Source organism: Pseudopodoces humilis, chromosome 29 (genome assembly GCF_049639895.1).
Source record: "Pseudopodoces humilis isolate 2021_Gansu_Grassland_sample_001 chromosome 29, ASM4963989v1, whole genome shotgun sequence".
NCBI lineage: Eukaryota > Metazoa > Chordata > Aves > Passeriformes > Paridae > Pseudopodoces > Pseudopodoces humilis.
The window spans coordinates 3,419,155-3,445,355 of NC_142228.1; the positions used below are offsets into that span (position 1 = coordinate 3,419,155).

General features: G+C 43.4%; 4 protein-coding genes across 4 annotated transcripts; all 4 read left to right on the forward strand.

The window, feature by feature from the left end:
• The first annotated feature begins 4,158 nt into the window (after positions 1-4,158).
• Positions 4,159-5,118, forward strand: LOC102113602 (olfactory receptor 6B1-like). The gene has a single exon (XM_005533995.2). It carries the CDS (start codon positions 4,159-4,161, stop codon positions 5,116-5,118), a length of 960 nt encoding a protein of 319 aa, XP_005534052.1.
• Positions 5,119-8,799: 3,681 nt separating this feature from the next.
• Positions 8,800-9,747, forward strand: LOC102113410 (olfactory receptor 6Y1-like). The gene has a single exon (XM_005533994.2). The coding sequence runs from the start codon at positions 8,800-8,802 to the stop codon at positions 9,745-9,747; it is 948 nt and encodes a 315-aa protein (XP_005534051.2).
• Positions 9,748-15,329: 5,582 nt separating this feature from the next.
• LOC102113225 (olfactory receptor OR9H1-like) lies at positions 15,330-16,265 on the forward strand. Its single transcript, XM_005533993.2, has one exon. It carries the CDS (start codon positions 15,336-15,338, stop codon positions 16,263-16,265), a length of 930 nt encoding a protein of 309 aa, XP_005534050.2. The 5' UTR covers positions 15,330-15,335.
• A 2,900-nt stretch (positions 16,266-19,165) lies between these two features.
• SDR39U1 (short chain dehydrogenase/reductase family 39U member 1) lies at positions 19,166-25,082 on the forward strand. Its single transcript, XM_005533988.3, has 6 exons — positions 19,166-19,196; positions 19,787-19,893; positions 20,224-20,306; positions 21,178-21,299; positions 22,355-22,498; positions 22,718-25,082. The coding sequence occupies exons 1-6, from the start codon at positions 19,166-19,168 to the stop codon at positions 23,131-23,133; spliced, it is 903 nt and encodes a 300-aa protein (XP_005534045.2). The 3' UTR covers positions 23,134-25,082.
• Positions 25,083-26,201: the final 1,119 nt, after the last annotated feature.

Here is a 26,201-nt window from a genome sequence, read left to right on the forward strand (position 1 = left end):
CATTAATTTAATTCTCAGTGAATTTAATTGATTCTCTGAGAAGCAGGAAGAGGGGGTGTAGCAGGCCGCAATTAGACTTAAAAATATCCAGCTTTTCTTAATTTCATCCTCCTGTTCTGGTCTGTAGGCATCCAGAATAATAATAAACAAATAATAACAACATCAATAAATATAGAACTATTAATAAACAAAGAATTATTAATAAATAAATATAGAATTATTAATAACTAATATAAAACAATCATAATAATAAACAACGAAATTGGTTGTTATTTATGACTTTAATTACACTTGGTACAACTCTAAATGTCTATCCATAGTTCCGCCTGTTGACACGAATTTCATCAGAGCATCAATAAATACAACAAACACAAAATCTGTCTTCAAGTATGCTGTTAATAACACCCCACCCCAAGTGATCCATGCCCCCTGATCAAGTTTAGCTGGCATTAAACCCAGAGAGTTGATTGCTATAAACACATCACATCACAGCATTTCACCCAGGTTCTCCCCGTGCTCTGTCCTCTATTGCTGTGTTGAACTCTTTGAGATTTCTCTTTGAAGTAACTCCAAGGTGTATCAGGGTCCAGAAAAGTGTGTTTTCAGTTCCATGAAACAGACTTTGTGAGTTCTGGGATCTTTAACTCTGCATGAAGCTTGAAGGTGTGTTTAATGAACAACTCAAGATTTCCATGGATTAACTTAGAAACAGAATTTATTTGCAAAAATATATTCAGGTCTGCCTGAAAACTTAACAGATCTCTTCTGGAGTGCTTCATTGTTCTCTTTTTGTTTGATAATACCTTGAAATAAGGCCTGAACATTCTGACTGTCTGCCTGGGTTACATTTATTTGCACTCTACTTAGGAGAACCAGATTTCTAGAGATGAAGTCTTAACTTTCCCAAGCAATGGATTTTCCAGCAGCACAAAGCTGAAGGTCCTATAGCACACATAAGTGTCTGGGATACATCTTTATTTTAATCCACTGGAGAAGGGAACAGATTGTTAATGCTTTTGGTATCCAGGACATCTTCCTAGGTCTGGAAGACCCCAGAAAATACAGAGCTGAAGGCTGTGAAGATCACTCAGCAGTGTTTGAAAAGAGACACTTTGGAAATTGAATCCCAAATAATTTGGAACCTTTTGAATGAGGTGAAACACTGTCCAGACTCTTTCCTGTTGACTCTCTCCCCCCTCACTTTATTGGGAGTTCAGTCATGTAGTTCACACATGGAAATTTGCACTATTGTCACTTGTATTTGGGGGTGTTCTCTCTGGGCTGTATCTCACTCTAAGCTGTAGGCATGTCCAGGGACTTGCATTTCCCCTCTGAATGGTGTCTTTCACACCTAAAATATTATTGATACCTAATGCTTGGGTGCTACTTTCTCTGTGGAACCTCAATATTCAAGACAGGTGCAATAATTATTTAATGTATGGAGAAACTAAGGCACTGATAACTGAAGAGTTTTATTGGTCAGAGCTACCCATCATGAGCCACCAGCAAAGTGCAAATGTCCTGAGTTCTAGTCTGATGCCTTGTCACATAGACAGCAGTGGCTTTGGAGAAAGAAAAAAAATTCAAGTCTGCATGATGCTACAATAAATAGCTAGTTAGCACATAAAAAAATTAACAAGCAAACAACCACCAGCAGAGCAACACCTTCAGTGAGGTTTAGAAAAAGGAGGGAAATTTATTCCCTCTAATTCTGTTCCCAGTTCTCTTGGGCTTTGAAGGATAATGTACTGAGAGATGTTTTAGCATCCTGGGAAATCTTGTGCTCAGCTGAAGCGACAGAAGCCGGCAGGAACTGTTTCTGCTCACAGCTGTTTACAAAGCTGAGCTTTCAGCCAGTGGGAGAGAACCAGAAAAGCAAAGGGGTAAGGTTTTAGCTGAATGAAAGAGAGAAAGAAGCATAGATACTGATGTCTTGTTCAGTCAAAGAGCATTTAATTTCTTTTCCTCTAGGTTTGTTAGAGGTGTTTCTTCTCAACTGATCTCACCTGAGCTCTGAGAATTCCCACACAATTTGTGAGTGCTTTGGAAGGGGCATTCCCAGTTCTTACCAGGAACTGGAGAGACAGGACAAGGGGGAATGCCTTCAAACTGGAAAGGAATAAGTTCAGATCAGATATTGGAAAGAAATCCTTCCCTGTGAGGGTGGGCAGGCCCTGGCACAGGGTGCCCAGAGCAGCTGGGGCTGCCCCTGGATCCCTGGCAGTGCCCAAGGCCAGGCTGGACATTGGGGCTGGAGCAGCCTGGGACAGTGGGAGGTGTCCCTGCCATGGCAGGGGTGGGATGGAATGGTCTTTAAAATTCTTCTAACCCACCCCATTCTGGGATTCCATGATTCTGTGAGTAGTTTTCAAGAGAAACATGGACATGTTTCTCAAGGTGTGAGAGAGAAGAGAGAGGGATTGCTTGGAAAGGAAAACAGAGCTGGATTTAACAGATTAAAAGACTGGAAATATGGAAATTTCTTATTTTACTTTGTGTGCTTTTAAAAATCTTATCACCTCTGTTGATATTATAAGTTAAATATAACCTTTCCCTCACTCTCTCTGTGTTTTCTACAGCAGTATTTCTGAATATGTTTATGTGTTAAAAAAAGGCATTTGTATTCTATTTTCAGTGGACTAGAATGTAAAAAACATTCACCATTATTTTTACCCTGAAAAGCTTCATTCTTGAAACATGGAAATTATCTTTGTGTGCCACCTGAGGGTGATCTGCTATTTGAGGACAGGTACCTGGAATGGTCCAATTAATCACCCTTTTAAAATTAAAGTAGTGCCAGTCAATATTCTAAGGTAGATCTGGAATTTTTAAAGCCTATTATTTGCATGGGGAATCATAATTTTTCTTTTCTCTTTTTGATACCTTTTTCATTCAGGCACTTTTCAATTATGGTTTGTATTCTATAGCATGATAGATCACTTAAACTAGGTTTTTTCCTTGTGCTGCTTGAATCCCTACTGTCTATATTGGAAAATGAGTTACCTGCCTTACCTGTCAGTATTTACCACAGCTTAGATCTCATGGAAGGCTAGGATATGTGAAAGCCATCTTCAGAAGTGAAATTGTATTTAATATCCTGTCACTTTATTATTTGGCAGCAGTGATGTAATGAAATATGTAAGTTATGTAATCAGATTGATTCTACACAGATTACACAAGAGAAAAATCTAAATTGAAATAAGTATTTTGAACCTCAAAGACAAATAATTATATTACAAAAATACAAATTTCTTTGTCTTCATAACATTAATGGATTTTCTTTCTTAATGTGATATATGAGAAATATTTTGGGAATAACAAATACTGAGCATCATTCTACGAAGTCAGTTGAGTATTGGATAGGAATGTGCAGGAATAGGTAAAAAAATATTTGAAACCTTCCCTAAGAAGTGGATAAGAAGAGGCATAAACATCAAACTACAGGTATTTTGTGAAAAATCAAGATTAATTCTATCAATTAATGCAGAAGAAAAATTATGGGTGACTACTGTAATTAGTGTAGTCCAAGGCTCTAGGTAAAAACTGTTATTTGGGCGGAGAAGTGGCCTATTTTAGTCAATCAGTTGAAAATGAGAGAAATTTTCAGATGCACAGGTCCTTTCCAATTTCAAAAGAAAACCCCCAAATGCATATACTCCTTAACCCTAGAAAACTTATTGAAAGTATTCTGTGTGAGAGAACAAACACTTATTTCCTTCTGCAAATATTCACGAGTAAGGGAGACAGTAAAACAGCTCAAGCTGAGTTTGCTGTGCGTGAGTGCAGTCACTCAGCAAGACTGTGCTTCTGTCTGGGGGGCAGCTCACAACTGAGATCAAATACACATTTAATAATGTTTTCTCTTCCCCTCTGTGTTTTAAGTGAAGACAGAGGTAAGAAGATCTGTGAAGAAATCAGTGAAGCCCAAATATTTTCTTGGAGCCAGGGTCTGAATCACCAATCCTCTTGTAGGACACCAAGAAACTTCAGATGTGGTTAAGTAATAAGGAATGTCAATTAAATAACTGGTGTGGAATCTCTGCTTAAATTGTCTATTTGCAAGTCCAGTATGGAAAGGATGCTTGGGAGAGATAATAAAAAGTGTTCTCTATTTCTTTCCTTTTTCCTCCTCACACATTCCAGGTCTTCAAGGTCATCATGGCACAAGGAAATGATACCCACATCCATGAGTTCATCCTTGTGGGATTCCCCACCACTCCAGAGCTACAGGTTCTGCTGTTTGTGCTTTTCCTTGCTGTGTATTTGCTGACTGTGGCTGAGAACATCATTATCATCACTTTAATCATCACCAACCACCAGCTCCACAAGCCCATGTACTTTTTCCTGGGCCATCTAGCTTTCCTAGAGGCCTGCTACATTTCCGTCACCGTTCCCAAGTTGCTGCTCAACTTGGTGGTGAAGGATAAGAACATCTCCTTCACAGGCTGCATGGCCCAACTCTACTTTTTCATTGCCCTGGTGTGCACTGAGTGTGTCCTCCTGGCTGTCATGGCCTACGACCGCTACGTGGCCATCTGCACCCCCCTGCACTACGCGCTCACCATGAGCCGCAGGTTCTGCGTGCAGCTGGCCACGGGCTCTTGGCTGCTTGGCTTTCTGACATCTGTGCTCAAGGTCTTCTTCATTTCCCAGCTCTCCTTCTGCGGTCCCAGCGTCATCAACCACTTCTACTGTGACGTCAGCCCACTGCTCAACCTCTCGTGCACTAAGCGGCGAGTTGCTGAGATGGTGGACTTCATCTCAGCCTTGATTATTTTGCTGATTCCCCTCTCTGTCATTATAATTTCTTACATCTACATAATCAGCACAATTTTGCTCATTCCCAAGGCCCAGAACAGGACAAAAGCCTTCTCCACCTGTGCTTCCCACCTGGCTGTGGTCATCATTTTCTTCTCAGCCACCCTCTTCATGTACGCCCGGCCCAGGAGTATAAAGTCCAGGGATCTCAACAAGCTGGTTTCCATCATTTATACCATAGTCACTCCAATGCTAAATCCATTCATTTACTGCCTTAGGAACCAGGAGGTAAAGGACACTTTACTGAAGGCCTTGTGCAGCAGGGCTGCTCTCCCCAGAGTTTCTGCATCCAGTCACTGATGTAATGTCTGGAAGATAATCTTCCAAATCAATGTGTCTAAATCCTGTGAAAATCTAGTAAGATTTATACTTTGACAGAAATGGTTATTAGGGTTGTCTTTCAACATCAGTGCTTAATAATTCCTTCTCCTCAGCCAATCTGTGTGTTCAGCTAAAACCTATGAATCTGTGTGAGTGTAAAAGGTTTTTCTAACTGAACACATCACACATCATTCCTGAGGAGTAGAAAAGGCAAGAAACATAATTGCCTGCTCTTAATGTATTTTTTAATATGCATCAAAGAACAAAATTTCATTCTGACCTTGATCCAACACAACATGAAACTAGGATTCAAGAATCTGAGGCACCAAATAAATAGTTATGTCAATTTTCTTCACAGGAATGAGGATGGGAACTTCAGTAAGTCAGATAATAACAGTCATTTTAGATAGCTGTGATAGGAGACCATGAACCACCACTGAGAAATTTCTTTATTAACTTCAGATACAAATTTGGGAAGTAGCTCAGATTCAGAAAACAAAGCTTGACTTTTGGGGAAGAGGGTTAATTTGCATAGTTTCATTTCAATTTGAAATTCTAAATGAGCCTCCTGATTTTTAAATGTTATTTTCCTGTGGTCCTTCAACATTACATGAGGAGATACAAGCACTAAGAGAAGAATCAGTTGTCTAAACACTTTCCTAAAGTAACATTCAAAGGAGAGGGTCAGGAAGAACTTTAGGGTAATTTAACACACAGATGCAAAATCTTGCACCAGCTGGCCTGATGGTAAATGATCCTTGACTCTGTTACCCAGGACTACATCAACATTACTGTGTCCAGTTTGGCACTTCCCACTACAAGAAGGACAAAAGGGACAGTCCAGCAGAGAGTTACCAAATGACAGAAGGGTGGGACCACACAGCATACAGAGACAGATGGAAGCAGTTATTTAAGTCTGGAAAAGAGAATGTTGAGGAGGTGCATAGCTGCAGTCTGCCACCACCTGAAGAGTGTTATAGAGGACATAGAAACAATTCTTAATTGTGCATGCCTGAAAAGACAAAAGCATCAGGAACTTGTTCCAACAAATTAAATTCGGATAAGATAGTCCAAAAAAAGGAAAAAAATCAAACAAAATCAAACAGAGTGATGAAGCACCACAACACAGTTACAGAAAGGTAATGAAATCTCTGTGCTTTGAGCTTTTCAAAGCTTTTCCTGACAAGTCCCTGAAAAACCTGATCACCCTGAAATATATTTGTGACAGCAGAGTGAGTTAAAATATTCTGGAAGTAAAGTTCTGTCCTTCCAACCCAAGTTTTTGTAAGATTCTTTGATCTGGATGTCAAATGGAAAAGCCTGTGGCATCTCAAACTGCAACAAAAATTGATGTGTAGGGAAGTGAATCTGGCTGTAGGTACCCCCTGAGTAGATTTCAACATTTGAGTAATATGTTCAGTATTATCCAGGGAATGGATGCTCTCCAGATTATTCCACTGGGGAGCCAAGAACTGGATGCAGTACTCCAGATGTGAATATATTTATAATTTGACTTCCCTTTTATAGCATAACTCTCCCCATGTCTCTGTTACATCAGCTGTGGCTTGGTCTAGCTGAGAGCTTAAAATGTCAGAGGTACTAAAATCTCTCAGGGAAACTGTTTAAGCCCTGTTCTGACCTCACATTTTCTAATGGCCTAAATAGCAATAAATCACTCTCTTTGTCCCTTTCCATAGCTTGTCACTGTTAGACCACAGCACAAAACCCCACATTGAACAAACCCAGCTACAGCAACTTCTTTTCATGGTGCAGGGACCCTGAGTCATATCTCCACATCTTAGCAGGCTTTAGTAAGCACTTCTCTAGTATATCCACATTTTCCTTGAATTGCAGGGATCCCAAAATTGGTCCATGGTAGTTGGACCCTCACCAGCCTAACAGAAATGAGGTAAGAACCAACACTCGTGCTTCTGACAACACTACTCTCCCTTCTCCATGCACTTATATTATTTTAAGGTTGTTGTCTTAGTGAGATGCCCTTACACTCCTCAGCATGCACAAATGGCTTTGGCCAGTAGTTAGAATTCAATCAGCATACTACAAGGTATGTCAAATGTTACTAGATTCTTACATATTTGCAAAATAAATCAAACTGTATGCTCCAACAGCCAAATAACTTCTGTAATTCCAGCTCTCCTGGATGCTAAACTCCCATTATTCTCACTGTGTGAATGTAATTTTGGTTCTGGCTTAAGATATCTGATTCACATGAGACCAGCTGGAAGGAGATTTTAAAATAGCTGACTCCAGGGCTGGCTCCCACCTGGCAGTATGGAGAGGAGCAGGTCAGGTTTTGTACTCTTTGGGCTGCAGAACCCTGCAGCAGCACCTCAGCCCTGCTTGGGAGGCAACTGACCTCATCAGGTAACAGCTCACTGTTATCTCTGCTCCTCCTTTTGCTCTGAACATATTTGCACTGTATTATAAAATTCAGAAAATGCATAGTTTGGATATTTGTGTGTCTGAAGATTGTGCACATGGCTTTGATGTGGGTGAAACTACACTTACCCAAAATCACTTACACCAAAAGTGATTACCCATTAAAGTTACTGATTTAGATTAGGGCACTAAAATATTTTTCTAGATTACTTTTTGGTAAAAGACTGCCATATCCTCTGCCTCAGGGTATGTTTTTATTTTCCTCTGGCCTATAAAAATCAGTAGCTATTGTATTTTTTCATTGTTCAGTGTCTCAGAAAAAAAATCTTCAGAGTTTCTTCAACTCTGCACGGAATCACAGAGGTAACAATAACATCTCTGCTCTTTCTGTGATTGCTTCCATTGGGAGGCCAGCTATAATTTGTGAATCAGATCTCATGAGACACCAAAGTTAAATAAAGTGGTGATTTATCTGTGCTGGTATAAATCACACAACTGACATACCAGTCTACACTTCATCTGTACCCTACTGATCATATTCTCCAGGATCAACTAAGGCAGTGGATTCCCACTACAGAAGGTTGAGAACAGTTTTGTTTTTAATAGCACAGGCTGAGCCATTCTTGTTTTTGAAGGATTAATCTGAGTTAGTGGCACACAAACCTGACCCAGAATTATAATTTGCTTGCACTTATGCTGTATCTGGATGCTATGTGTACCATTTCAATAGATTTTGTGTAGATGTAAGTGTTTAAACCTCTAGTGGGCTCCTTCAGATGTGTCTGAAGGTGTTTTTTATTATCAAAATGAATATATCCTTGTGGTACTTTGCATTTCCCTTACAGTTCATGGAATATATATTATATAACTTTAGAAATGTTTAGATGTAGAAACTAAGTATTGGAAATATAAATGTCTATCTATAACCTCATAAGCTGTCATTTCTATGTACTGGATGGATAATATATTAGCATCATTCATCATTTGTCTTGGATGTATTAGATGAGACAGTATTTGTAATGTGTGTTTATCTCCATGAAATGTAAATTTAAAAGCATGGTTTAATTTTTAAAGTGAAAAATTCTGAATTGAGCAGATAAATTTCACAAAATTCATTTCTAAAAACCCAGAAACAAAATGCCTGAACTTTAACAGAGTCTTTAAGTGGTGATTTAACGTGCTATGAATTTAAGCATGCATAGTTAGGTGTCATTGTATTAATTTATTGCAGGTGGATAAGGTTCATCTTTCTTCTGCAGAATGGGGGGGAGGAATGAAACCAAAATCACGTATTTCATTCTCCTGGGTTTTCCCACCACTGGTGAACTGCAGCTGCTTCTCTTCTCTGCTTTACTTCTGGCTTATTTATTAACTGTGTTGGAAAACTTCCTCATCATTCTCACCATCCGAAATAACCACAGCCTGCAAAAACCCATGTATTTCTTCCTAGGGAATCTGGCTTTCTTAGAGATCTGGTATGTTTCTGTCATTGAGCCAAAGATGATCATAGATGTCCTGTCTCATGACAAACGTATCTCATTCCAGGGGTGCATGACACAGTTGCATTTCTTTGTGACTTTTGTTTGTACTGAGTATGTCCTGTTAGCTGTGATGGCCTTTGACCGCTTTGTGGCCATATGCAAACCCCTCAGATATCCCCTCATCATGAACCACAAGCTTTGTGCTCAGCTGATAGCTGGCTGTTGGATGTGTGGTTTGATCACTTCTTCCATCAAGCTGAGCTTTATAGCCCGGCTCTCATTCTGTGATGTGGACAAAATCAATCATTATTTCTGTGATATTTCTCCCCTACTGAATATCTCCTGCAGTGATTCCTCTTTGGCTGAGCTAGTGGACTTCATCTTGGCTCTGCTGGTTATCATGATACCTCTGTGCACCGTGGTGGCCTCCTATATTTGCATCATGTTCACTGTGTTGAAGATTCCTTCTTCTCAGGGGAGACAAAAGGCCTTTTCCACCTGCAGCTCCCACCTGACCGTGGTGATTTTGTTTTACTCCACCACACTTTTCACTTACGCCCACCCTAAGCTCATGTACACCTATCGTGCCAACAAGCTGGTGTCAGTCCTGTACACGGTGGTTGTGCCACTTCTGAATCCTCTCATATATTGTCTTAGAAACAAAGAAGTCAGGGCTGCCATGAGAAAGACTTTTACTTGCAGAAGATGGACCAAAGAAATCAACTGAAGAGCCCCAGAAAAGGGGATTTGCTCATGAAGATCAACTGGCAGTGCTGGTGAGCTGAAATCGGGAGGTCCAAATCTTAATCCATGCCAAACTCTACTATTCATGCAAACACTACTCATATTTATTGGACTAGACCTTAATATATCTAAGTTAAATCTATGTATTTACTATGGCTTTGACTTGAGATGTTTGGGTTTGGGGATTTTTTGCTTGTTTTCCCTGTAAGAATCTATGTTGTCACTCTTTCTTAAAAGTCTCTGGCTGAATGACTGCTCCATTTTTAAAGAGGTTTGAAAATGCTAGAAAATGAACCCCTAGATGGAACAGAGTCCATAAAGCATTGTAAAATGCATGTGAAAATCAGCTATGTGTGATTTATTTAGTTCAAGATTTTGTCATTGTCCCTTGAAAGAAAGAGGCAGCAGAAAAGGATGGGTAATTGTAATATTCTTAGATACCTGGTGTAGGATAAAAGGAACCATCCTCTGAAGTAGAAAATGTTTCTAATATGGCATTAGAGAAGGTATAAGGTGAGTAGCTCGTGGTATTCACATGGTACAGCTGCATTGTCACTTGGGCTCTGTTTCAGCTTCACAACGGGACCAAGATACCCTAAATAACCTCATTGCACACCAAATAATGTCTTCCATGAAGAAATTCAGACATGCCTGAAAGGATAAATCACTTCAATACTTCCTTCAGGCTGCATGAGCCTTGGATCCAGCAGTATTTCTTCAGGAGTAATGATCTCATGCAGGAGCTGGAAACACAGCTGGTGAATCTGAGCTAAACACAGATCATCTGTGAGAAAATCTGATCATAAATTAGAAATAAAATGGTGTCTCCAAGAAAACTGCACTGTGTTCAGACTATCACAATGCTCCAGAACTTTTAATATTCTGTAATAAACAAACAAACAAACAAATAAATCTGTCAGCAGAGTGCATCTCCATGTGACCATATTAAATCTGGGTTTGTGACTAAGACTGTGGTATCTGATATTCTATGCTCTGTACTAGGATACTGACTTCTCTAGTTTTGCAGATGAAACATTCAGATTCCAGGATGAAACCTGGAAGAAATTTGTCTGTGCATACTGTGCCATGTATTGCCAATTGTTTCAAACAAGACCTTTTTGTTAAGTGTTGAGAATTGTCAGGAACAGCTTGACTTTAACCATAGTGGGGAGCTCTCACCAGAAATGCAGTGTGCTGGCTGTAATCCAGGCATTAGCACAAAATCTGCTATGAGAAAATTGGTGATTGACACAAAATGAATATACATTACAATATGAACCATTGCAAAGGAACAACAACAAAAAAATCCAGTAGTTCTTTAGATTTGCATTAAAAATCAAGAGCCACATATACACAGCTAGATATGAATTCTTCTAAAATACCTAAAGTTTAGACATATCTATTTAGACATCTAAATAAACTACCCTCAGCTCCTTTTCTACTCATGGGTATGGGTTGTCACCCTATAAATATGTTATTTATCTGTAACATATGCTTTTCTGTTCAGCCATCTCCAAGAAAATGGGGATCCTAATGGTTACTTTGGAAGAGACATCCCTTTCTCCTTTTTCCTGCAGTTTTTATTGCTGAGCATGATGCCACATGGTCTGGAATGTCTCTCTGGTCAGCTGCAGGCAGCTGTCCCAGCTGTGTCCCCTCACAGCTTCTTGTTCCCTCTCAGCAAGAACTGAAACATTCCTGTGTTCTCAATATGGTTTTCATCATAAATCCAGAATTTAGTCCCATATCAGCTACAGTGAAGCAATTTAATTCTATGCAAGACAAAACCAGTACAGGATCAGGCTCGCTTGCTTCATTCTTATTGCAATATATTAAAGTACTGATACACCAATAATCACACAATCTATTTCTTCTCTTATTTCAGTTTTTCATATATAAAGTGCAAATCATAGCATTTCAGTACCCTTAGTGAGTTTTTCATTGAAATTTGGCAAGGTGTGAAGTTCCTTTAATACAGAGATTTGGCTACACACATTGGCTGGTTTTAAAGAACTGATCTGAAGTGATTGTTTTGAAATAATGTCAGGAAAATCTTTCAAATACACTGTTAACAGGATTATCATCCAGTTATTATGGGGTTTATGTACACTAATAATAATGTTGTTAGAAAACCTGAAACAAATAATTCATAACCTATTCAACAGGGGTTCCTAAGTGATGTTAGGGAAGGAGAGAACACAGAAAAGTCTTACACAAACACAAACCTTTTGAGAATGCAATTTCTCTCTTGCATCTAAGTTTATTTCTAGAAGTTTTCCTAAAAAAAGATTTCTCAAAGTCAAGTTTGGGTGCCTTTAAAGTACTGTAAATAAGTCACTACCCACCAGTAAAGAAGGTAAGAGTCCAATCTTAGCTTCTGAGGAACTTTCCATCTCTCTCAATCTTACAGCCTCGGGGAGCTGATAAGAATGTATGCAAATGTAAGACAGTCTGGGTTTAGAGGATATTGATCTATTGTCAGTCACAAAATTTGGAAAGCCATTATATCAAGAATAGAAGCTCTATTTCATGCAGATTTATTTAAAACCATGTGCCAAAACAAAGAAAATGTAATATAGTCTACTGTAACTAAATGTGATGCTCCTGTGCTGAGAAGAATGCAATTTTGCTTTTTGAAGAACAGCCCCACCCCAGGGTGTCTGAGGTACCCAAACAGGAGTTGTGAGATGCTTTTTCCCTTCCTGGAGTGGTTGCTGCGCTCCAGAGCAGTGTTCCCATAGAGGCTGGACCCTCACCTGAATCATACATCTACATTTCAGATGGTGAGTGTGCTCCTCCTGCCAGCCAGAGAAGAGAACACATTTAGTGAAACTTGCTTTTGTGTAGAGAAGAGAAGCATCATTGCTTGGGGAGAAGCCAACGGTGTCTGTTCTATTTTGATAATCTGGAAAGAAGCAGATTCTAATGACTAATGAGGTCTTGATTAGGTCCACAGTGTTTTGCTTAGCACAAAGAAATCTACAAGGGGCATGAAGGGTTCTGCATAAGAAGCAGGGAAAAAAGTACGGGTAGAAGACACACAGAAACAGCTTTACACTTTATTGTTTGTGTTTTATTCCTTATTATTTTATTCCTTTTATTCATTTTATTTTGGTTTTTTTTCTCCTTTTGCAGGCAAAGAAAAATGGCATAAGAGAAAAATATCTCATTTGAGGTTCAGATGTCTGCTGTGAAGGTTCAGGACTCTGGAAATTGATTCCCTGGTGTCTTTATGTACACCTATTGAAGTATATATAAGCAACATCCTAAGGACAATGCCCTTAGAACCAGTCAGATGAAAGGCCAGTGATGCATTGATTACAAGAGACTACTGAAAAATCAGCTGAGTAGAAAAAATATTCGGTATTTTTTGGCAATGTGCTGAAGAAACCTGAATTCCAAAAAATGAAACCTGGCTTTAATGACCATATTAAAAGGTATGTGTATTGTGGGGTGTGAAATCTGAGCTTTGCTTTGTTAAATGTAGTGACAGAACTGGACTAAAAATCATTGTTTTCTTTTCATTATACAGCATGTAATAATCAGGGCTTATGAATGAAGTTACTTCTTCTGGAAATTAAGTACATTAACAGGGAGCCAGTATTTAATGTGTCTGCATTTAGACTTTCTGTTTGATCAACCAAGAGACAGACAGTTCCAGAGACTTCTCAGGTGAATCAATAATCTTCCCCTCACTGGCTAAAAAAGTATCTCCAGCATCTTCATTCTTCGCTGAGGTTTTTGTTAGCATATTTAAAAAGCCATTTACTTAAAGCAGCAGAAATTGTTATTTCAACTAAACAATTTTGGATAGGATGTAGGATATCCTTCAATGGACAATATGTTTGATTATCATGAAATTATTTCATAAGTTTGCATCTATTACTTAAATCATTGATGCTTACACATCAAACCAGAATAAAAATAAGAATTTAACAATAAGGTCAATTACATAAGCCAAGAGCACACATCTGTTAAATGGCTGACCATAATGACACAAGATTTTGATGTTTTCTTTTACATTATTGTGGACAAAAGTATCTCTCTTTTTCTTATTCTCTTCTGGCTAGATTTATTGTTTTTTCTAACAAAGACAGCACTTCTAAGGGAGTGGTTTTCCCTTGTTTTGAACAGGTAGGGTGAGACTAAAAGAATCACATGTGGATGCATCTATTTCTCTCCTTTAACAATAGAGGAAGCTTTAGGAATTGTGCAGGCTTGAAAAGGCTTTGACTGGATACTTGACCCTGACTGCCTAAACCTGAGCTCTCTGCACACAAAAAAACCCAAGGAAACCAGTCAAAATATTTGATGAGCAAGAGCAAAGATAAATTCTTTCTCCAAATTTATTTCCCTTTCCTAAGACTCGTGGGTAAAAAAGAACTAAAGGATTAAATAGAGCTTCTGAGGGTACCTAGAGCTGAGGCTACATTTCAAGGACCATGAAGGGCTAGCTGGAGAAATGTGTTAAAAAATAATTCAGTGCTTTGAAAAGATTAGGAATGTGCTGGTTAAGAAAAATTATCCAATGGAAATGACAGCAAACCACACAAAATGCCAGTAACTGGATGAGGATTTCTGTCACTCAGCTTTTTACATCTACATTCATCTTTTCACAGACAGAATAGCTGGAATTTCCTTTAGATCAATGGAGAAAACCAGAAAATCTTAAAACATGATTCATACCTTCTACAGTAAATATTCTAAAGCTGGAGTGTTTATCTCTGTCCACTGAATTTAAAGGCATCCAAACTGTGAGTTCTAATGTAGGCAACAGCCTACAGAATATATTCAAGCCTAGGTATGAGGACAACTAGCTTATGAAAATAAATTTACTAAATAGAATTGAAATGGAATTACTTGAAACATTCTGTCAATTAGTCAGTTTTTAACATACTGTGTGAATTAACATTTGAGAAAACTTATTTCAGAAATCTCAACGTTTGAAGGGGTTTTTTTTCCAAGTACTTTAATAAAAGAAAAAACTCAGTTTCTCACATGAAACAATGTGGGTTTTTTAAAATAATAGACTTGGTTTTTTTTAGAAAAAGTTATCCACATTATTTTAATACATTTCTTGGCTCATTTTCAATGAGTTTCAATTAGTTTGTTTTCAATTGTTTTACATCATCTGAAGCAGCAAATTCCCTTGTTCTTTTGCTTAGGGTAGAGCAGTCATTTGTGAGTTAGTTGCAATCTTGGTATGAGATTTTTTCTGCCCAGTTGAAAGAGGTCTTCAGCTGTAGAATGAAATGTCTGTTTCTATTTGGTTTTAAAGTTTATTAAATTAAAATTTGTTGGATAAGCTGCATGCAGAATGTTTCTTTATACTGAAGATAATATTACAGGATTATTAGTTTACAAATTACCCTGTAATCATTGAAAAAAATCTGAAGATGTGATATATTAATGAATTTTATATTTTTTTCCATCTGTTACTCTGTATTTAATATTTCTTATATTTCATATATCTCATTGTTTGTCTTATTCTTCTATAATTGCTTCTCCAGGCAAACTACCTGAAATTTACTGCATCCTAATTTCCTTTTGGAACATCATCTGAAAGCAAAGATGGAAAACCACACCAGGATAAGTGAGTTCGTTTTGGTTGGGTTCAGATCCCACCCAGGATCACAACTCCTTCTCTTTGTTCTCTTCTCCTCCATGTACATTGTCACTGTAGTGGGAAATGTCTGCATGATACTCATCATCAGGATGGACTCCAACCTGCACACCCCAATGTACTTCTTCCTAGAGAACTTGTCCACCTTGGACATCTGTTATTCCTCTGTCATCACTCCTAGGGCAGCACTGGCATTCTTACTGGGCAGAAGAAGCATTTCCTACAATGGCTGTGCTTCACAAATGTTCTTCTTCTCTCTTTTTGGTACAACAGAAGCCTTCTTCCTTGCTGTGATGGCTTATGATCGCTTCACTGCCATCTGCAATCCACTGCTCTATCAAGTCATTATGAGCAGAAGGCTTTGTGTTCTCATGGTGATGGGTTCTTACCTGTCAGGCTGCATCAACTGCACCATCCAGACAGGCTTCACGTTCAGTTTGTCCTTTTGTGGGCACAGGGAAATAAACCACTTCTTCTGTGATGTTGCTGCAGTGATCCAAGCCTCCTGTTCCAACACACTCATCAATGAGCTCGTAATGCTGGCTGTGTGTGGATCAATAATTGTGGGCACTGCCTTGGTGGTTTTTATCTCCTATGGTTATATAATCATCACTATCTTCCAAATGCCTTCAGCTGAAAGCAGGCACAAGGCCTTCTCCACCTGCTCTTCTCACATGATGACAATCTGCTTGTTCTTTGGGACAGTCTTCTTCATGTATGCTCAGCCTGGAGCCACATCTTCACCCAACAAAAGCAACACCATCTCAATTTTCTATACTATTGTTATTCCCATGCTAAACCCTTTCATTTACACCCTCAGAAACAGGGAGGTAAAAGGGTCTCTGAAAAAACAGTTAAAAAGGAAAGGGATATTTTAGCATGTTTACTGAGGTTGAGAATGAATATTAAGTGTCCAATTTGGTATGGACAGATGCTTAGAATGTAAAATAAAAGACATCAGGACTTGCTTTAAAGAGTCTTTTGTGTTTCTAGATGGTCAGTTGTGGAGAGGGCCCACAGTGGGCTGAGGGTCAGATGAAAGAGTTAACAGAAGAGAAGAAGCCAGCAAGATTTGTATGTTTGTGAGAAGAAGAGAAAGAAGATAAAGGTAGAGGAAAACAAAGAACATCTGTGCTGCAAAAAACACCATGGAAAAACAAGATCTATCTGTATTTTGGATTTTTGGGGACACTTTCTCCAAACAGTGCTTCCACCAATGGACTTGAGGGCTGGTGTGGTGATGGGCAATGAGATGGGGTGCACTATGGGGTCAGGAGGGTATAAAAATGCTATGTATGGGCACAATAAAGGCTTGGACAAAGTTTCTTACAGATCTGCTTTGTGCTGCGTCTGCTCTAACAGTGACAGTCAGTAAAAGCAGGAAATATAAACAAATGTACAAGAATCTAGTCATTGTTATTTCAACTAAACGATTTTTGATAGAATGTAGGATATCCTTCAATGGACAATATGGTTGATTATCATTAAATTATTTAATAAGTTTACATCTATTACTTAAATCATTTACACTTACACATAAAACCAGAATAAAAGTAAGAATTTAAAAATAAGGTCAATTACATAAGCCAAGAGCACACATCTGTTTAATGGCTGACCACAGTGACACACAATTCTGACATTTTCTTTTGCATTATTGTGAACAAAAGTATCTCTTTTTTTCTTATTCTTCTCTGGCTAGCTTTATTCCTTTTCTAGAGCAGATGGAAGTCTGGTTTCATTAACCATAATTAGACATTTACAATGCATCTGACCTGTAATTTAGAGGCCTCTTATAGCCATTCAAAAGATACTAGCATTTTAAAGCTATAATTAATTCTATTGGATCAGACAGTTTGATGAGTATCTAAGTGTACTGAACATCTAAAATAGAACATAAAACTCAGACTCTTGCAGTACCTCATTTCTGTGCATTGGAACACAGCCAGTTCAGGTGGAGGCATTCTCATTGTACACATCCACAGCTAATTTAAGTCAGACAAGAGTGAACTAGAAGATTTATTTGTCTGTAGTATTTCTAATTTTGTCTTTCTAGGAAGAAAGTGAAACATGAGATGGAGGTTTGTGGGGGGAGAGGGAGGAAATACAGGTTTGAGACATATCCAAAAGTCCCTTACAACTCTGTTTTTTTGGACAGTTTACACTGTAGTACCTACTAGGCTGTCCTGAGGTACAGCCTTCTGCCCTTTATGGAGGAGTTCAAAGGAGAATGTGCATTCAGCAACTTCAACTCACGTCACCATCGTGACCGATCCAAAAGAGGTTCAGCAGACCACAGTGTGTTTGGAGAGCAGCTCCAGCTCACACCCACCCAACAGCATGTGCCACACCGAAAACAGCTGCTCATCTCCACCTTTCATCCTGTGAAGTACAGAGATGCATCTTCCTGTGCAAATGACTCTTAAGTCTCAAATTTCCAAGCTGGCTCCTCCTAGAAAGCCCATTTCTCCCTTGCTTAACCACAGGACACGGCATTTTTATGGAGCTGGTGGTGAGAGGGATAAGGAGAGCTGCTGCTGCTCAGTGAAGCAAGGGAGACACCACTCCTGGAAGTGCTCAGAAAGAGACTAGACACGGCATTTGGTGCAAAGATTTAGCTCACATCGTGGTGTTCAGTCAAACACAAAGATCCTGGAGGTCTTTTCCAACCTTATGGATTCTGTGACTCAGTGACAGACTGGGGCTGGGGGAAGGATGATGTATGGATGGAGGGATGGACAGGTGGTGTAATGGCTATGGCTGTATGTAGAGCCTTGTCCTTGCAGACAAGGATAGATGATTAGGTGGACTAAGCTGGATAGGTAGGTAGAAATATCTCTAGCATTTGTTGCTGCTCCAGAAGAGCCACCAATGTGTGGAGATCTTGCCTGCAGGCTGTTGTCACCCTCTGTTCTTCACACAGGTAAAAGGAGCTGACAATACAGACAACTCTGTGTGAAGCAAAGGCTGCTCCAGCTGCCTTTAGGTGGGAAGTTATATCTCCAATGTTTTTCATTGCATCTCAGAAGAGGTATTTCAAGCCCAGTGGCAGAATTACATCCTTGAAATATTTTCTTTTCCCATGGCCCCAAGGAGACATGAAAGCAGCTGTCAGAGAGAAGGGAGGCTCCGGGTCAATGAGAACAGCCCCTGCCTAATTCCCAACTGCACAATTGTTTTCTACTAGCAATATTTAAAATATTTAATAGAGTAACAGAATCGTAGAATCTCTGACCGCTTTGGGTTGAAAGGACCCTAAAGCTCACCTCGTTCCACGCCCTGCCATGGGCAGGGACACCTTCCCCTATCCCAGGCTGCTCAAGCCCTGTCCAACCTGGCCTTGAGCACTTCCAGAGACGGGACAGCCACAGCTTCTCTGGGCATTCACTCCTGCGCTTTTACAGACCTGGTAAATCGCCCTGAGGAACTCCTCGGGTGCTGTGTCAGCGCTGCTGCCCTGCTCAGCGCGGTGCCAGGCCCGGGCCGTTCCCCGAGTGTCCCCCGGGCCGTTCCCGTGTCCCCGGCCCCGCTCTGTTCCGTTCCCGGAGTGTCCCCTCGGCCCGGGCCGTTCCCGTGTCCCCAGCCCCGCTCTGTTCCGTTCCCGGAGTGTCCCCTCGACCCGGGCCGTTCCCGTGTCCCCGGCCCCGCTCCGTCCGTTCTCTCCCGCCCATTGCCGAGCCCTCAGCGCCGCTGGGCCCGCTGGCCCCTCAAGGGCCTCCCCCCCGCTAGGGGGCGCCGTGCGCAGCGGGGGGCGCATGCGCGGGGGGGCGCGGCTCGGCGCATGCGCAGCTCCGCAATGCGGGTGGTGGTGGGTGAGTGCGGGCCGTGAGGCCGGAGTGGGTTCGTGAGGGAGCGGGTTCGTGAGGAAGGAGCGGGTTCGTGAGGAGGGAGCGGGTTCGTGAGGAAGGAGCGGGTTCGTGAGGAAGGAGCGGGTTCATGAGGAGGGAGCGGGGCCGTGAGGAGGGAGCGGGTTCGTGAGGGAGCGGGTTCGTGAGGAGGGAGCGGGGCCGTGAGGAAGGAGCGGGTTCGTGAGGAGGGAGCGGGTTCGTGAGGAGGGAGCGGGTTCGTGAGGGAGCGGGTTCGTGAGGAGGGAGCGGGTTCGTGAGGAGGGAGCGGGGCCGTGAGGAAGGAGCGGGGCCGTGAGAGAGCGCGAGTGGCGAGCGGAACGGAGTTTTGGAGAAGGATCAGGCGGTCCTGGATTGCGGGTTCTGCCCGCTGGGCTGGAGCCAGGCCGCCTCTTCCCCCCGGTTATGGGGCTGGCTATGGTGCGCGGGCCAGGGCCCGGCGGCGCTGCTGGGGCTGCGGTGATGCACCCCCAGGCTCGGGCCGCGGGGCGCCTCTGCTGCCGGGCGGTGACGGCCCAGGGACACAGCCCTGACAGCCTGTCTGACTCTCTCACCAGGTGGTGGGACTGGCTTCGTGGGCAGAGCCCTGACCCAGCTGCTGCGGAGCCGAGGGCACCAAGTGACCCATGTGTCGCGACGAGGGGGCAAGGATCGGATCAGCTGGGTATGAGAGCAGTCACAGGAGGGGGAACGTGGCTGGGCTGAGAAACCAGCCCGTGTGCCCTGCCTTTCCATGGCATAGAGGGAGCCTGCCAAGGGAGGTCTGGCTCCTGTGGATGTTCTTTTGGGCTGCTGGGTGCTCCATGGGTCACAGTCATTGAAATGGGTACTGCTGTAGCTCCAAGGAGCAAAACCTTCCCCGTTCATGCTTGTAGTCTGCAAATGTCAGGAAGAAACTGGCTGAAATTCTTAGGAGCTTGCCCAGCTTATTTGTAGTGAAGGCTTGAGCAGAGGGGAGCCCTAATGTGTTGATGTGTCTGTTACTCCTGCCTAGGAAGAGCTGTCCCGCTCCGGGCTGCCCCCGTGTGATGCTGTGGTCAACTTGGCTGGTGAAAATGTCCTCAACCCTTTCCGCAGGTAACTTGATGTTCTGTAGTGCTGTTGGGACAAGGTGGAGGCAGGACAGTCCTGTGTTGTCAGAGAATGTGGAAAGGGAGGAAACAATATTACCAGGAAGCTCTTGAGTTAACCAACTATTGACATTTGCATCTTCAAGTATCCAGAACACTTCTGTGGGCCTGGTAGGTTCTGAGAGACCTTTGGAAGAAAGGTTCCCTCCTGGATCTACAGATGGAGGCTAGAAAAGTTAGTTCCACATTTCCAAAAGGATGTTGGGTGCCATGCCTACATTTGATAATGCAAAATCAGAACCAAAGTTTGACTTCTAGGAGGAACAGATCCTTTGTCTAGATCCTTTGTTGACTTTGTCCGAAGGCAATCCAAACCCCACAGTCTTTTAGGGGAAGTGAAGAGCCATCATCTTCCAGTGTTTCCCTGCATTTATGCTGTAAGATGACTTGTCCTCCGTTTGCCCTGCGGTGAGGGGAGTTCCTGTGACCTCTCCTGTGCTTGTGAGCTGGTGTTGGCTGGGTGTCAATAGAGGACATGAAATGATTCACATGACCACCCTCAGTGTTAGAACAAAAAAACTGTCTTTTATTCCCTGACTCCAGTATTTATAGATTCTTGACAATGACCAGGGATTGGATAATTAAGTTTCCACCTTCCCAAGCACACTGGTCATGTGAAATGTCCATCAAAAGACATTTCTTAGAAGGAATGTGATAAAAAACTTACGTTTACAGAACTTTCATGGGAAAGTAACTAAAACTATGAAAACATTATCAGAAGGCTTAATTTTCAGGGCAACAGCTGGGGTCCCCCTTGGTGGCAGTGTTTCCTGGGGTGTCCTTGTGAGGTGTTTAATCCCTGGTTCTCCCTTTCCCAGATGGGGTGATGCCTTCTGCAGGGAGGTCACCAGCAGCCGGGTGGAGACCACGAAGACCTTGGCCAAAGCCATTGCTGCTGCTGAACAGCCCCCCCGTGCCTGGGTCCTCGTCACTGGCGTAGGTATTGGTTGGGCCTGACCAAAACACCACTCATGCTGACCTGGAGAGGCTTTACCTGCAGACAGAAACACAGTTCCTCGGGAGCACATGTCTTGCCTTGAAATGTCAGCTTTACTGCAATCAATGTCGCTGTGTTCAGACAAGCCTTGATAAGCTTTAGTACTGCTGGAGAGGAATTTGGGTCTCTATGCAATTTGGGTCTCTATGCTTTGTCTTGGTGTCATTAGGGCAGAAGCTTTTCTGTGTGAGCTTTGCTGTGAAAGCCTTCAGGCATCCCATAGAATTAATTTGTGTAAGTAAGGCCTCAGCTGGAGCCCTCTGCATTATCTCCAACTGCTTGCTGCAGCCTTTAAAGCTGCCATGGTTTATCCTCCGTGATGCCCAGTATTAAAGCAGACACTTTCCAGCCAGCTCAGTGTGTTGCTTGCAGGCCTGTTTGGGGCTGCCTCAGTGTTAGTGCATCCTGCTAAACCTGTAGAGCACATTGGTAGTTCAAAAACTTGTCAGCATTGCCATCAGAGACCCTGTGCTGTTCATGTGAGGATGTCCCTGGTGGAGTGATTGAGCTCACAGAATCCCAGAATGGTTTGGGTTGGGAGGAGCCTTAAAGCCCATCCAGTGCCACCCCTGCTATGGCAGGGACACCTTCCACTGTCCCAGGCTGCTCCAAGCCCCATCCAACCTGGCCTTGGACACTTCCAGGGACCCAGGGGCAGCCACAGCTTCTCTGGGCACCCTGTGCCATGGCCTCCCACCCTCACAGGGTAGAGTTTCTTGCTAATGGCCAATCTAAACTGATTTTCAATTTGAAGCAATTCCCCCTTGTCCTGGCACTCCAGGCACTTGTAATCTCTCTCCAGCTTTCTTGTAGGCTCCCTTCAGGCACTGGATGGTTGCAATAATGTCTGTTTTCCAGGCTGAACAAGTTTCCCAGTTCTCTCGTCCTTTCCTCACAGGAGTTCTGGGTTCCTGGAGGCAGAGAAGATGGTCTGATGGGGAAGGGGGGGCTTGGTGTCATCATTCAACTCTGACCCCCTTTCTGCTGTTACCCTGCAGGTTATTACCGCCCCAGCCCCACAGCTGAGTACACTGAAGACAGTCCAGGAGGGGATTTTGACTTCTTCTCACGCCTGGTGAGCTCGTGGGAGGCTGCAGCTCTCATCCCTGGGAGCCCAACTCGTGGTGTTGTGGTGAGATCAGGTGAGATGGGGCATCATGCTTATTAATGGTGACTCTGCTTTACTGCTGGGGCAAGAGTGGGAAGAGATGGGTAAGGGGCATCAGTTCTTCTGTCTCTCCTTGTTGGGGGTCCTGTTCTAGTCCAGCCCTCTAAGGATTCTCCTGCTTGTAGGTCTGGGTGTGTAGGGGGCTTTTTCCCTTTGGGCAGGGGTACCTGATCTCACTCTCTTCTCCCCACAGGTGTAGTGCTGGGTCGAGATGGTGGTGCAATCTCTCAGATGCTCTTGCCTTTCCGTCTGGGACTTGGAGGCCCTATGGGCTCTGGACTCCAGCCCTTCCCATGGATCCACATTCAGGACCTGTCTGGGATTGTGTGTCATGCCCTGGAGAAAGAGTCTGTGCAAGGCATCCTCAATGGTGTTGCCCCATCCTCCCCTGGCACCTCCAATGGCACCTTTGCTCAGGAGCTGGCGGCAGCCCTGGGGCGCCCGGCCCTGTTGCCGGTGCCTGCCTGGGCTGTGCGGGCTGTCTTTGGGGCAGAGCGGGCGGTCATGCTGCTGGAGGGACAGAGGGTGCTGCCCAAACGCACTCTGGAGAGCGGCTACCACTTCATCTTCCCCGAGCTGCCTGCAGCTCTGAAGGACATTGTGGCTTAAGGCCTCCTAAGTTGGGCTGGGCTGGGCCCTGTTTGTGTGAGCTCCCATGCCTTCCCATGAAAGAGGGGAGCCCTGCCCCTTGATGCTTCCCCATCTCCCTACAAAAAGGGTGAGAAAAGGGATCCTTTTCCCCTGTATCTCCCTGTGTGCATCCCCAGTTTAGGAGTCATCCCTCTTACTGCCACCTGAATCTCAACATCACCTGCATTTGGGGAAAGGAAGGCACAAGCCCCTCAAAGGATTGTGACTGTGGAATTGCCCGTCTTCCTTTTTGCATGGTGTTTGTGTGTGAGCTGCTGGCAAAGCAGCTGGGGGTGTAATGTCTTCTTCCCTGAGAGATGTGGCAGGAGGAAACAGGTCCTAATGCTGTTTTGATTCTTCCATGGTACTGGAAGTCACCCTTCCTGTTTTTCCTCATGATGACACAGGCAAAGCGAAGAGCATAAGTCTCTTTCTAGGTCTTGGTGGCTGTGGGAGAAGATCCATCTTAGGGTGCTGAATACAGATTTCTTGGAGACTCTGCCCTCTCTTGTGTCTGGTACCAGGCTGATGTGTCAGTACCTTCAGCTGAATCTAGTCCAACCCTTCCAGGGTTCCATGCTCCTTGTGCTGTGGCAGGGATGAGGGAGAACGCTGCTTTGCCAGCCTGTAGGGAAAAGGGTGACAATCAGACTGCGTCCCCTTTTGCCTTGGCTACATGCCCACTACATCTAAGCTTGTGCTGAGGAGAGCTGGGTGGTGCATCATTGTGTGAGGCAGTGCAAGTCACAGCTTTAGTCTAAAGGAAGATTTCAGCTATTGCCTTCATTGTGCTTACCTCGAATCAGGGTGGTTTTCTTTTATTGATCCCATGAGGTGGTGCTTGTGTTCAGGGTGTTCCCCCTGACTACACACAGAATATCCAAGCTGCCTGGTCTGCCCTGGGGGGCAGTACCTCTACCCTTGTCAAGCAGATTGCAATTTCATCATCTCACAGTGGCAGGAAATGTATCCACATGCTTCCCTTGACCCACTTCCACAGCCTAAAGTGGGTTGCAGGTTGTGAAGTCCACAGAGCAGCAAAGTTTATTATAGCAGTACTTCTGGAGAGACATTCCTACTGTGATGTAAGTTAGGACTAGAAAATTGTATTAAAAGGCACTTCAGGCAGATAAAGACCTACTCTTTACCATTCAGAGCAGCAGCAGTCCATGTATTTTTGGTTTATGCCATGCTATAGTCAGAGTAGCTGAAGGATCAGTCTTGGTGAAGTCTAGATGTCCCACTCTCCTGACTCTTTGCCCATACATACTGGAGACAGAATGGCAATGTGCTGGCTTTCCAGGCAGGAAAAATAGAGTGGGACTGCAGATGGAACTGGACATAGTCCTTGCAGTTAGTGTAAGCACAGCCAGCTGAAGTGGGACTTCGGGAGTAGTCATGAAAGCAACGTGGTTTGAGACACATGTGGGTTTCCTGGACTGTGTCTTTGCTGCCTGTAAGTTAGGTGCAGCTTCCTTCCTCTTCCCAAGAGCTTGTTTTCTGTGAGAGTAGGCTGACATACTCTGAGATACAGACCCAGTTCCTTGTGGGCCAGTACCATGGGGGCAGTCAGTAGTGCTGCTTTAGTTACTTCAGCTGAGTATTTAGAGCTTCAGAGCTTCCCCAGATGTTGTGGTCTGCAGCACCCTTCTGTCAGGCAGGCAGGCTAACCAGCCCAGTTAGGTTGTTGCTGTACCTGTATAAACTTTGATGACTGCAATGGGTTGTGATTGTAAATGAGAACAAGTATTTTTTGAGAACTGCCATCTTCAGCTCTTCTGAAAGAAGTGTTTGCATCCCACAGAGGACTGACACTAAGCAGAGTTCCCAGGCCTTGGACTCACTGTCTGGATGTGTAACTCACTCAGGACTTTTGAAAAGTTGCCTCTGTATGATGTTTGGCTTAAATATATGACAGGTTTAAATGAGCTTCTGTCATCTGAATCTGTATATGGGATCACTGTCTTCTGAGTGCAGTTAAGACTTTCCAGCACAATAAATTCACACATGCCCCATGCCCCTTTCTTTGCAGTAGAGCCAGAAAAGGTGCATGTTTGGGTGACAGCAGGCTGAAATCTCAATAGAATATATCTGGTTTTGGTGACCTGGCCCCCAGGCTGCAAGGTTGTGTGATCCTGAGTACAGGCATTGTTACCCCAGGGCTGGCATTGCAGTGCTCAGGGCTAGCAGAGTGTTTGCAGGCATACCTGAGCCAATGCTGTGCCCCTCTGCATTGGGGCAGGTGTCTCTGTTCCTTTAGAGGTTAATGATTTTGTTAAGCCATGTGAAAAGCAGCAGCTGTGGCCCAGGACCCTCCTGTGTGGCCACTGACATCCCAGCCTGGGGGTCTTGTAGCCAGTGTTTCTGTCCAAGCTGAGGACACAGCTGTTCCTTCCTGTTTGCAGGGTAAGGCAGCCCTGATGGTGAGCTGTGTCACACGCAGACACGTGGACAGTGACACACAGATGATACTGGCATGGCTGTTAGCACCCACACACAGGACACAGGTGACACACAGGCACCGTGCATGATGGGGCTGGCAGACTCGTGTGACACCCTCAGGGTTCACAAGGATGTGCACACTTGGGAATCCTTTGAGCACTTGAGTATGACCCCTCTGTCCACCCAGCACTCCAGCATGGACCACAGCATCCTGACCCATCCCCTCCTTGCCAGCTGCTCCAGCTTGACACACCAAAGCAACACTCAAATGGCTTATCCCAAAGGCACACCACACTTGCAGGTATCTCCAAGTACCAACACGGATCCCTTGCCCTCCTGATAACCCTGCCCATACCTGGAGTCCCCTACTTGGAATTACTGCTGCTGGATAAATGTGTACACCTGGTTTGTGGGATATACAGTTGCTTCCTCCAGAATCAGCACACCTGCTGTCCTCCAGCTGGCATGGAGCCCCTGACTCTCCTTGCTCAGGCTTGCTCCCCCAGCAGCTGCTCTTGTGGGCACAAAGTATTCCTGCCCCAGTGGCTGTAGGGTGAGTTCCCACTGGCTCCAAGAGCTGCTACCACAGGCTGGGTCTCTGCTCT

Excerpts from the sequence above, each read along its gene's own strand:
- LOC102113602 (XM_005533995.2), top strand. The coding sequence starts at position 4,159 with ATGGCACAAGGAAATGATACCCACATCCATGAGTTCATCCTTGTGGGA.
- LOC102113225 (XM_005533993.2), top strand. The coding sequence starts at position 15,336 with ATGGAAAACCACACCAGGATAAGTGAGTTCGTTTTGGTTGGGTTCAGA.
- SDR39U1 (XM_005533988.3), top strand. The coding sequence starts at position 19,166 with ATGCGCAGCTCCGCAATGCGGGTGGTGGTGG. Across the intron at positions 19,894-20,223 it reads GCAAGGATCGGATCAGCTGG|GAAGAGCTGTCCCGCTCCGG; the intron begins GTATGAGAGCAG and ends ACTCCTGCCTAG. Across the intron at positions 22,499-22,717 it reads TGGTGTTGTGGTGAGATCAG|GTGTAGTGCTGGGTCGAGAT; the intron begins GTGAGATGGGGC and ends TTCTCCCCACAG.
- LOC102113410 (XM_005533994.2), top strand. The coding sequence starts at position 8,800 with ATGGGGGGGAGGAATGAAACCAAAATCACGTATTTCATTCTCCTGGGT.